Below are 11,958 nucleotides of genomic sequence, written 5' to 3'. Positions count from 1 at the left end.
AAGCTCAAAGTGTACAAAACAGAAGCTATCTTGCTCAACCAAGTCGTAGCAATGGAGAAGGTGTACCTACAGATACTCTCCTTGAGCCCTCCAAATTCAAAGTAAACCAAACTTCTCAAAGCCCATTGTTCCTTTCTGACTAGAAACAAAAGTGAAAGAAATTAACGAAACCCAACTTTTACGTAACACAACAGAAGCATGCAAACCAGTTTTGTTTATAATCTCCCCACTAAAACTCCCAAAAGCAAAAAGGTAGAGAAATATAACTGAACAGAAGCCATAGATTTGTTTAGAATCGGTGCAAATGACATGGTTAAGTGTGTTTTGTGCTATAAACTTCAAAGCAAAGACAGCTTCGAGGTCGCTTATTACCTCAAAATCCTTGCATGGCAACTGGCCATGTGACTAGTCTCCTTTTCCACTCTTTAGGGTGGATGATTAAGATGCAGAGACTTCCCCACAACCACAAGGACACAATGTTGATAAACCACTCATCGTGTGCATATGTGGGAACCACTTTTACTTGGTACCTTGCTGGATCAGCATTCAGCAATAGTGAGTCACATGAGAAAGAACCCTTGTTGGGTACAAGGGTACTTCAACATAGGTAAGGCGAAGGTGCGCTTGCTTGTGTCGGTGTCTTAATTTATCACTCGTTTGTTGATATGTATTAACGATTTCACATAACATCATTTGATTTGTTTGGGACAGTGGCACGTTAACGTCCTATTTCATCTAAGTCGTCCTAATTAACGATCATTAATAAGGGTATGGACCTAAACTTACCTAAATCCTATCACCAATTACTATGTAAATTAAGTATGTTTGCCAATGTGTCATCCAGTCAAAATACATTAATAATGGCAATGAGTTATTGACTTGATATACTGTCGTAGTGATATTGCTTGAAGTATTGCTTTTTGGTGGACCACAACCAAGCAATCATCATATCAGCGTGTTCATGTAAAAGGGAACTATATATGGACCGACTCATGAGGAATCATTTCTATCGTATGGTTTGGTGGTACCCAGTTTAAGATGCTTTTCTTTCATTGAAAAAGCTCAAGAGAAGAAATGGAAGGAAGAAGATAATGTAATTCTCTAGGCCCACTCCTTGAGAGAGAGAGGAATTGGTTCCTTTCCACAGAGGGAGAGAGGAATTGGTGAAAAAATGGAAGGAAGAAGATAATGTAATTCTCTAGGCCCACTCCTTGAGAGAGAGAGAGAGAGAGAGAGAGAGAGAGAGAGAGGAATTGGTTTCTTTCTTGTGGAAAGGTAAAAGAGAGAGAGGAATTGGTTTCTTTCTTGTGGAAAGGTAAAAGTGATGTATTTTCAATCAAAGTTTTGAAAGACGCTAATCACTAATCAGGTAGCAAATTGGGTCTAGCATCTAGGTAGCTTGGCGGATTTAAACATATTCATTATATATCATATAAATAAATGTCTGATTATACTTAAAAATACATATTACATTGGAATAAATAAATTACAAAATAAAATGACATAGATTATAAAGTATTAAAATATAATGAAGACATGGAAAAGAAACACATAATATATGTTCATCTAACAATCTCCCTTAAAATCTCTTCCAGACGAGTTGCACTTGCACTAACAGGCTTACGGAAATTAAATCCTAGTTTACTCAATCGAAGGCTTTTGTTTCTTCCTTTACTTGTTTCTGCTAGAAAGGCACTCTCCTTTTTGCCTGTAGTGAAGGATTACCTCTCCATGCACATATCTATTTAGTCAAAAGGCTAGTTCAATCCCTCTGAGGAAGTACTATAACTTAAATCACTAGAGAAAATAGGCAAATTGGAATAGTACAGCAACCGAAAGACTACTATTGACTATGATCTTAGGTATCGTTTGGTATGCAGATGGGACGGGACGGAACAGAATAGGATGGGACGGGACGGGACTGGACGGAACGGAGATGGAGCAAAGATGCCCTCGGATGGAAACAAGGAGAAAGAATATGGAGATGGAGATGTTATAATTTTGTGTTCCACAGATGTTGAACGAGTAGTTTCAGGGGATGAGGCAGAATGAAAATTCACCCAAAATTTGTTCCGTGGAACAGCGCGTTCCTCCCGTTTTAGGCACACCAAATGTGGGACGGAACGTCTCGTCCCACTCAGTTTCATCTCGTCCCACGTACCAAACGGTGATAGACTAAGTAGGGAATGAAACATGAGGAAAGAAGTACATCTAATACTACAGTAAACAAAAGAAAGAACCTATCCAATCAATTAAAAGAGAGAAAACATAAAGTTAATATAAAGTATAGATGTCCCTTGCTTCTTCATTCTTCGCTGAAAGCTCAGTTCTCTTCTAATCACTTTGATTCCCGTACACGAGTGCCTTCCTTCAAATAGATATATTCCCGTTATTAATATGGATAGTACTTCTGTAAGCAAATCTCTTCTGTTTTTTGGCTTACTTTTAAGTCAATAAGTCATGTGCCTGGTAAGTGCAATCAGTCTGCCCCTTGCCTGTCCATTCAAGCTCTCGTTTGGGCCTGTCTTCTGTCCAGCTCTCCTCTATCGAGAATGGGTCTCTTGACACTGTCTTTTGGAAAACAGATGCCGCTCTTCAGGTAGACCTTCTTTGCTTCATCGCTTTCAGTATCCTTTGCTTGGTTAATTTCTTCCCGCTTTACTGATCTTGATTAACTAATAAGGCTTCTTTTTCTTATTAGCAAGGGGGGGGGAGGGGGGAAGGGGGTAATCCTTTCATTTATTAGGCCCATTTTCTGTAAGCAGAAGTACTTTTGTAAGGAGCTTATCCCGTTCTTATTTCTCAACTGTAAGATCACAGAATGGCGTTGCAGTGACACTTATCGCTTTGAAAGCGAGAGGTATGGCCTATGTTACAATTTATTGAAAAAAAATAAAATGCAAAATAAAAGTTATATATTTTCCATCTAAATAAGAATCGCGACCTAGACATGCGCCTAGATGAGTCTGGACGGATTAGGCGGGCGCCTAAGCAGTCTACGTAAGCACCTATGCAAGTCTAAGTCCCCTTTCTTAATTATCAAATGCCTAGGGAAACCAGAATAGTAGCCTACCGCCTAGTGCCTAGGCAGAGATTTTTAGAACAGTGTTTTTAACAAAAAGTATCAAATAAAGACGTTTCCGGTAACCCTACTCGTTTTTTATAACCCTTCTTCCTTTCACATAAAATGAAAACGATTAAGGTTACCAAAAAATTCAGACGAATCTGTACATCAAAAACCCGTAAAATGCAAGTCATTTTCGCAACATACTTCGACCCCAATGCTTAATTATGCACTTAAACACTTGCCTAATCGACAAAAGACAAACAGTTCCCAAGTCTTCCAAGTTGAAGCCATGCCTGGCAACATTTCATGCTTTACACACAAAAAGAATACTTGTACATACGACGGGCCAATTCTATAAATCGAATATTGTACTCAAATATATATGAACAATTGCAGGAATGAAGGTTAGCCATCTGAATACCGTTTGTCCAACTATCGAAGATCAATAACGTCAAACTTTAGATCGGGGTTCATATAAACATCTGCACAGGTCTTGTAAATGGGTCCACCGTCTGGTGGCTGATCGTGTGGATGAAAACCACGGTGCTGGCACTGTCTAATGACTGACATGCCGCCTGGGTTTGTCAATCGGAAAATGCCATGGGTTCTGTACATGTGAAAAAACCAAAGGATATTGTACCAAAACCAATGCAAGGCCAGTAAAAATGATTTCTACGGTCACACCACCAATAATGCAAGATATTCAAGGAGATGTGATCGATCTTTTACCTTGAACCACCTTGTGGTGCCATGACAATTGCAACAGCTTCCGGCAACATAATCTGAACATGGAAGAAGCATTTGTGTAAACCACGGTTTTATAATTTTGTACATTAACATCTTAAGCTTCTGTCCATAAAAAATAAATTTATATCCTCCAAGCACTTAAAAGTTGGTTTCCAACTGAGATAAAGAAAGCTATGCACAGAAGGTAAAAGGCATTCACCTGATATGAATAATGGGTATGGAGATCAATCGACGACATGAAGCAAGACTGTGTAGGATGCGTCTGAAAATTGTGCCATAGTGAACAATTGAATGGTCAGCATAATGATTGGAAATAAAAGAGAATCCCAGGGTAAACTTACGCATATATAGATTAGGCATTGAAACAGATGCAACTGCAGACATGCTTTTTATCATATTACATTTACATATTATCCTTTAAACGAAACCAGGAGTTATGGAAATGTTACTATTTTTGCTAAATCACAAACAAATCAAATATGAAACTGGCTTTAGTCCATGAATCAGAGGAAGGTCAAAGCATGATGTTTTGATCAGTGATTGAATACTCACATGTATCCAGCCAAGAGGAAAGAGAGATTGTTTATCCTGAACTTCAAATATTTCCTCTTCATTCGTGGCCTGACACTGTTAAGAAAATGTACAGTGGACAAGAGTTATATCTCCAGGCCAAGTATACTGATATGTGAGAACAAAACATGAAATAGTTCAAAAGGCACAAAACTGCCATACCGAATTCGAAGTTGACTCCTGTTTGGGTATGATGAGAGCTGTAACATAAAATTTTCTGTTTTTCTGACGAATAGAAATATAAAAACATTAGCATCTTAAGAAGTCAAAGACCTTGTAAATTAGTTATGCAGACTTACTAGTGAGCCTCCTAGGATGCCACAAGTCTCTAAGCTCTTGTCAGTATTTGACTTAGCCAGCTTCATGAAATGTTCCATCATTGTTGTTGACTGCATAGAGAAACAAATTATTAGGTAAGGGGAGAACCTACAGCTTTTTGTCAATGTCATTGGTTTTTGGCATACATGATCAAATAATTATCTTAAGTTTTTATCATCAGAAAGATCTTGCATTTAAAATTTTCTAATTTTTTGTTCCTGACAAACAGCTGAAAGCCCAGAAAGGGAGAAAATACAGTAAACATTAAATAACTTGTCATGAATCTTACAATATGTAATTCCAGGGGAGATTCAGCACGAAGTTCATCTGATGAAAGAGTCTCCAGTCCACATTCTACCTCAGAGGCTTGAGATGAAATTGCTGGGATCAAATCTTGTACTTCCGCAAGAACAGGCGGAGGAGAAGGCTGTCTGACAAGTTTTGTATCATCAGGAGTTTCTGTTGATTCAAAAGAAATGAGGGAGCAAAGTTCTGCTGTACAATCCTTCTGGCCACCATCAGTAGTCTGGGTAAGAATTGGTTCCAAACTTGACCTTTCAGGTTCCAAATCGCTAGCGTCATTTATATTTGTCTTTTCATCTTTTATAATTGTATGTTCATCTTCTATGGACTGCCCCAGTCTGTTTGCCCAGAAAATGATCAAAAAGTATAAACTCACCAAAAACAGAAACATATCAGGAATGAGAACTGCCTAGAATGTTTAAAAATCAAGTTCCCGTTTGAACACATTACTCCATGAAGAAAGATAAAAAGAATTCCTAAACCATTATTTAGATCCATTGCAACTGCAACTGGAGGTACAGAAAACCCAAAAAAGAGCTTCAGAAAGTTAACCAGGAGACATACCTTGGGATTTCAACAGGAGTCAAGTCTAAAATACTTGGATACTGAACCTACAATTTAAGAGAAAAGTGAACATTCCTTTTTTCTATTTTGAACCAAAAACAATAGTCAGATAGCATCATACCCCTATATCACTTTTGGGTGGCTGCCACTGTCCATTAAGCCCATTTGGGCCCAAAACAGAATGTCTGGAAAGAGTTTCCTCATTTGGACGTGGAACTATGGATCTACAGAAGGCAAACAAGCAAGGGCAATCAAGATCAGGAGCATTTCATAATATCAAACTTAACTCATTTTCTCACTATCCCCATACAGTACATGTGTGGCAAATATGCGACGAGACAGAAAGTAGAAACAAAAAGAAGGTTAAAATGCAATGACATATTAGCAAATTTCACATGCAGAATAATCTTGGCCTCAGATAAGATGGCTCTCAAAATGCGCTTTTTTTTCCATTAATATGCAGCTGGAAATCCTTTTTAAAATTCCACGTGTACATAAAAGGTTATATGCATAATTATCTCGATTCAGGAAAACCTCAAATTACCCTCTCATGGAACTAAACTAAATTTTGTGCGTAAAGCATGTAGGGCATATTCTTAGTGTTTTTATAAGAATATAAAGAAGATACCTTTGTAAAGTATATAAATACTTACAGTTTGCGAAATTGATGCTCCAAAGGCCTGGCATAGGAAAATTGTTGAGACCTTAGAGGTTGATGGACAAGTTCTCTTGCAGCTGGTCCTGCTGCCTGTCATACATGTAATACCATAAGGAAGTAAAAATTGTTTCAACAGGAAACGTATAATAGTATCAGTCGGAAGCAAAGTATAAGGAGGAAATGAAACTGGCAGGCAACAGAGTCAAAGAATGAAAATTGAAATCCGTAGTTTCCGGTTTTTTTCTTATGAAACACGTCTAATGTCCACTAGTATGATAAAGAAGTAAGCACTAACTGTACCTTGGTTGCATCGTAGCTAATCAAAGATTGCTTCTTGAGAGGGGATGCCACAAAATCAATTTGGTGATTATAGCTCCACCCGTTGTTCAACTTTCCATATATTCTGTTAAACTCATCGCTCTTCTGTTTCACTGTTGGCTTAAATTTCTGTTTCACTGCTGGCTTGAGCTCCTCGAGCTCATTCAGAGCATCAAACAATTTCTAAAGCAAAAAACCGAAATTATAAAGTGCATAGAAACAGAGAAATAAAAATAACTTCTATTATAACTAAAGATGATATGATAAAATTACCTTTTTCAAGAAAACCTTCTCTCCTTGAACAGATGCTCTATAGTCTCGATGACACGGTATTGTCTCAGAGACCAAACTGAAGTAGAAAACCAAAAAGTTTCACCATTATTTTTACGCATTTTTGTGTATGTCCGCCAACATTTTGTGTATACTTTTGCCCTACTTCATATAACCTAGCTGACTGTATAATTAATTGAGTGGTGCTTTCATACGTACCTTGAAAACCTTAGTAGCATAATGTATAGGTCTATAATATTCTTCTCGTGTCGAAATATGTCAGCCTTGAAATAGACAAATTTATTAGGAGCTGAAAAGACGTTTTAAACGAAAACAAGAAACTAAACTGTGGGGGAAATACATTTTTAATCATATTCATGTAATATAAAAAGGACAAGAATCTCAAAGGAACAATAAAAGATTGATACCATAATCTATATAACATTGGAATATTATGAGGAAAATGCACTTTGGTTTACATTATTGCAGCACCGGATATGCACGCATGGAGGACATGTATTAGAATATGAATGCACAAGATAGCATACATTGACACCAGAATAGCAAAGCCCTCACTATAAAATCGATAAATTTCCATAATTTGCGTGTGTCAAGCACAGAAACTGTCTAGAATGTTGCTTTTGTTCTCGCCATAGAAACTGCATTACTTTCCTTGATGTAGTTATTTCCTACTTGAATGTGAAGAAAGTTGAGGTTCCACCATAAAACCCATTGGCAATATAGGGAATAGCCCAATTACTTATAAGCAAATGCAAGGTCCCTCCTTTCCCGGATGTGTGATTGATACTCGCAACAAGCCGCCTCAAGTGTGGCGAATTTTCAAGTCTAGCACGTGGGCAACACAAATCGGGTAACATAGACCACGTGTGGCCGTTGGGCTTCACACGATAGACAACTTGTCATCCCAAAACCAATTGGCAATATGAGAAGTAACTCAATTACTTATAAGCACATGCAAGTCCCTCCTCTCTCCAACATGGGATTGATACTCTCAACAAAATGATGATCCCTACAAGCGAAGCGATCAAATTTGTTGTGTCTGTTCTTCTTCAACTATTTTCTGTGATCCCATTGATCCTTCGGGTCCTATCGACCGAAAGCTACAAATTTAAATTCTTGACATCCTCCGAAACCCTAATGATCTATACAACATATTTGAGCTTCTGAAACTCAAATTACCTATAATTCTCATATCTAAATAAATAAATAAAAATTAAAAAAGAGAGAGAGCAGAACGCAGCATCTAAAATCCAAATTCTACTCCCATATAAGTAAAATTAACAAAATTAATTCGAAATTCCCAACCTAAATTCTAAATTAATGGAAATTTAATTCGCAAAATTGCTGATAAATTAAGGAGGGAGAGAGAGAGTGAAGTGAAACCTGCTTGAGGACATTGTTTGCGATCCGAAAGTAAATACGCAGAGGAATCCGATTGTCGACATCGAGTCTCTGAGCACTCGCAGCAATGTTAATTCTATCGGAAGAAGACGACGACCTCATCTTCTAATTTCCCAATTTTTTCTTTCTTTCTACACACGCAACATCCTCTGGGATCGAGAAGCTAGGGTTTTCTCGTTCCGATGCCAGCTTCTGAGTATGGAAGCTCGGGGGAAGGTCGTCAATGGCGGCTTCGTGCTCAGAGGAAAAAGAGGTGAAGAAAGGGTGCGTTGCAAAGGGGGGATGTAATTCTAACTGTCTCGCGGGGGTACATTGGGAAAGATGTAAAAATTAAAAAAATTAAAGGATAGGGAATTGCTAATTATATTAACACCTCACAAATTATTGAATAAATCTCACAAACTTAATACACCCCACATTTGTTTTTTCAGTTAAAAATTATCTTAATACACCTCACTTACTTTCCCATAATACCCCCACACCTCACATTCTTAATATACATCTTATATTTTGTACATACACCCCACATTTTCTTTACATCCCATATTTCTCAAATCTTATAACACTCATTTTTTATTTTCAGGAATTGAATATAACCATATGAACACTAAAAGATGAATATGAATATAGAAGTTTAAATAATGCAGCAAACGCAAGATTAAATAATTATCGATGTCATCGAAATCACTAAAACAATGAAAACTATGAAGTCTTACCTCATTTGAAGTTTCTAAAACATCGATTTCGTGTTCCATTCATCAAAAACAATTTTTTTTAATCAACATGTTTGATAGTTGAGAAGATAATAATACGCTAAAAGTGATTTTGGATGTATTTATAAATCTTTATTTTTTTTTTTAAACCTAATAAGGTCAAAATTATCATTGCATAGTGGAGTAAATAAGTAATTTAATATTAAATTTTAATGTGGGGTGTATTCAACATTTTGTGGGGTGTTAATATAAAAACCCTAGGGAATTGAAGAGATAAAAGTCAATTGTATTAATAGTCTCTCAATTTTAATCAAATTAGATCAATGGTCCATCAATTAAAAATATATTACCATTGGTCTCTTAACTCGTCAAAACGTATAGCTATGATCATTTTCGTCAACTTCGTTAGAATTTTATCAAAATGAGTTATGTTGTAATGAATATTGCTACAATTAAGGTCTCTCAACTCATCAAAACGTATAACTATGGTCATTTTCGTCAACTTCGTAAGAATTTTTTCAAAATGAGTTATGTTGGAATGACCATTGCTACACTTGGGTTAAAGTTGAAGGACTATTGCTTCAATTGGATTAAAGTTAAGGGATCATTTCCTCAATTGGATTAAAGTTGAGGAACCATAGATGCAAGTTTTGATGAGTTGAGGGACCAATGATAATGAATTTTTAGTTGATTGACCATTGCTCCAATTAAGTTAAAGTTAAATGATCATTGCTACAATTTACTCAAAAGATAATTGAAGTCACAGCCTCTATTGAAATTTTGGTCCTTGAATTAAAAATCTAAGAGTATTGATCCCTTAATTTATAATAATGTGAAGTAATGGTGCAAGTGACTTTGTACTATAACGGTGGAGATGAGTGTTGTCCTTGCCCCATGACGTGTGTTCGAACTCCGTCAACTTTTTAATCTAACACCTAATTTAACAAATCTATGGTGTGGCAAAAAAGAAGAAGTAATGGTCATTTTGGCTAACTCTGTTAAACATCCATCCATTTTTTGCCCATTTAAACATTATATTTCAGATGGAAGGTTTAACGGAATTAGCAAAATGGCTAATTGTTCCACATTATGCTAAATTCAGGTACCAATATCTACTGATTTTTAGTTCAAGAATCAAATCTCCAATTGAACCAAAATTCATGGACTAAACTCTAGTTAGGCTAAAATTCAAAAACTCTCTAATTTTCTCAAAAAATAATTTACAAGTCAACCATTGATGTGAAATGTGAAATAGTGTTTTGATCGAAATCAAAAAACCAAAAATTAAGAAACAGTGTTATAATCACGCATGACTAATGACACACCACCTAATTGTTTTGAAGGGAATGTTTTTGTTCGTATACGTTTTTGTTAGCAGTGTTTTTATTTAGAAGAATTTGAAATTTAATAATTCAAGTAATTATTGTAAAATTGGGTTTTTTTTTTTTGTTGACATAGGTTTCTATTTTTTTATTTTTTTTGGAAAAATGATTAATCTATCTGTCAAATATTGTGATAGAAAACAATTTTACCTCATTCAAAAGTAATTCCAGATTGAGCTTTTGCTCTTCTGTGCATCAAAGGATGAAAGATAATAATTATAATTAACGAAATAAGATTTAATTAAATTTTGACCGTTCACTCGTAAAAAAAAAATGTGCGTTTAGGCTGGGGGTTCTATTGAAATACAAACTTGGCCCTTATGGACTCAGATCAGAAAAGTAAAAAGGTTAGTTTTGGTACTGGATCGTACTCCAGCCTTAGTGTCCTAAACCAATAAAGCCCAACAACTAAGTTCAACATCCATTTTATGGGTTGGGCCTAACTAATTCTATAATATTGTCTATATTTAAGACTACTGACACTAAACAACTATTATATAAAGAAATTTTTAACGAAAAACTTATTGTATTGTTTATTTTAACAAAAATCCACATTTTTACATTAAAAAGTTAATTTTGGTAATATTCACTTTACCCTTTATTTTTTCCTTATCGTTGAAACTCAAAGTTTTCAAAAAAATTTCATTAGTTTTCCTTTATATAAAAGGTTGAACGGTCGATTTAAGCCTTCAATTATCACCTAGTTGAAAATTAGGCCTATAAATTATTGTTTTGGTAAAATAAGTCCCTAAATTCATAAAAACTACTGATTTCATTACTAATATTATGTTCAAATCTATTTTATCCAATTGTTAATCTAACGTCTAATTTACCTTCCAAAATTAACTTCATACACTATTTGTTCGAAAAAATAAATCCATAAAGTATGAAAAATACCAATCTACCCTTCAAAGTGCATCACATATAAGTTACGTGACTTAAATTGACGAAAATTTGAATAGAATACCTAATCTAATATTAGGGATGTAATTAGCAAATTTTATTAGTTTAAGGACTGATTTTTCCAAAAAAAAAAAAAAAGGTTTAAGGATCTAATTTATCATCTCTAGACGTGTGTCACGTGATATAATAAGTCTACAAGTGTGAAAGTACTTACTTTCAAAGGGTTTCACTTCGATAAATGTTACGAGCATTGGATAACTTAGATTCACAGGACCACAATAAAAGCAATAACGCAAACTAATCTAAATCATCCAATGTTCGTAGCATTCGTTTGACAACCGTTAACGCATTGAAGATGGTTTTGAGTATCTCAGAGTCTATCTCATGGAATTCAAATTGACATGATATTATCTATATACACATATCCTTGTCAAGCAAACTTAAAAGTCAGATTACAAACTCTCCAACAGCAACTCGTTGCCAGATATAAGTATTCAATTTGATTTTTGGCTTACGGGTCAAACTTTTTAATTAAATCTACTCTGATTTCACTAAACGCGTTTGAAAGTCAGGATAATTATAATCAATCGTTCACATTTTGTTAATGCCTAAGAGAACCTTGTTTGGTACAAATACAACCTGCATATGATAGGAACTTAATTAATAAACTAATTAAACCAAAAGGTTGTGTGGACAATCGCAAAACTCGTGAGCTTGAAACAT

General features: G+C 35.4%; 1 protein-coding gene across 1 annotated transcript; it reads right to left on the bottom strand.

The window, feature by feature from the left end:
* Positions 1 to 3,257: 3,257 nt before the first annotated feature.
* LOC126600047 (AMSH-like ubiquitin thioesterase 1) lies at positions 3,258 to 8,519 on the bottom strand. Its single transcript, XM_050266552.1, has 14 exons — positions 8,220 to 8,519; positions 7,035 to 7,099; positions 6,819 to 6,894; positions 6,528 to 6,728; positions 6,223 to 6,317; positions 5,691 to 5,793; positions 5,570 to 5,616; positions 4,992 to 5,343; positions 4,684 to 4,773; positions 4,547 to 4,609; positions 4,367 to 4,441; positions 4,014 to 4,076; positions 3,797 to 3,849; positions 3,258 to 3,674 (listed from the first exon to the last, which is right to left on the bottom strand). The coding sequence occupies exons 1-14, from the start codon at positions 8,337 to 8,339 to the stop codon at positions 3,500 to 3,502; spliced, it is 1,578 nt and encodes a 525-aa protein (XP_050122509.1). The 5' UTR covers positions 8,340 to 8,519; the 3' UTR covers positions 3,258 to 3,499.
* Between the last annotated feature and the right edge of the window lie 3,439 nt (positions 8,520 to 11,958).

This window comes from Malus sylvestris, chromosome 14 (assembly GCF_916048215.2).
Source record: "Malus sylvestris chromosome 14, drMalSylv7.2, whole genome shotgun sequence".
NCBI classification, from domain to species: domain Eukaryota; kingdom Viridiplantae; phylum Streptophyta; class Magnoliopsida; order Rosales; family Rosaceae; genus Malus; species Malus sylvestris.
The sequence above is the reverse complement of the archived record's forward strand: the minus strand, read 5'-3'. Positions and strand labels throughout refer to the sequence as shown.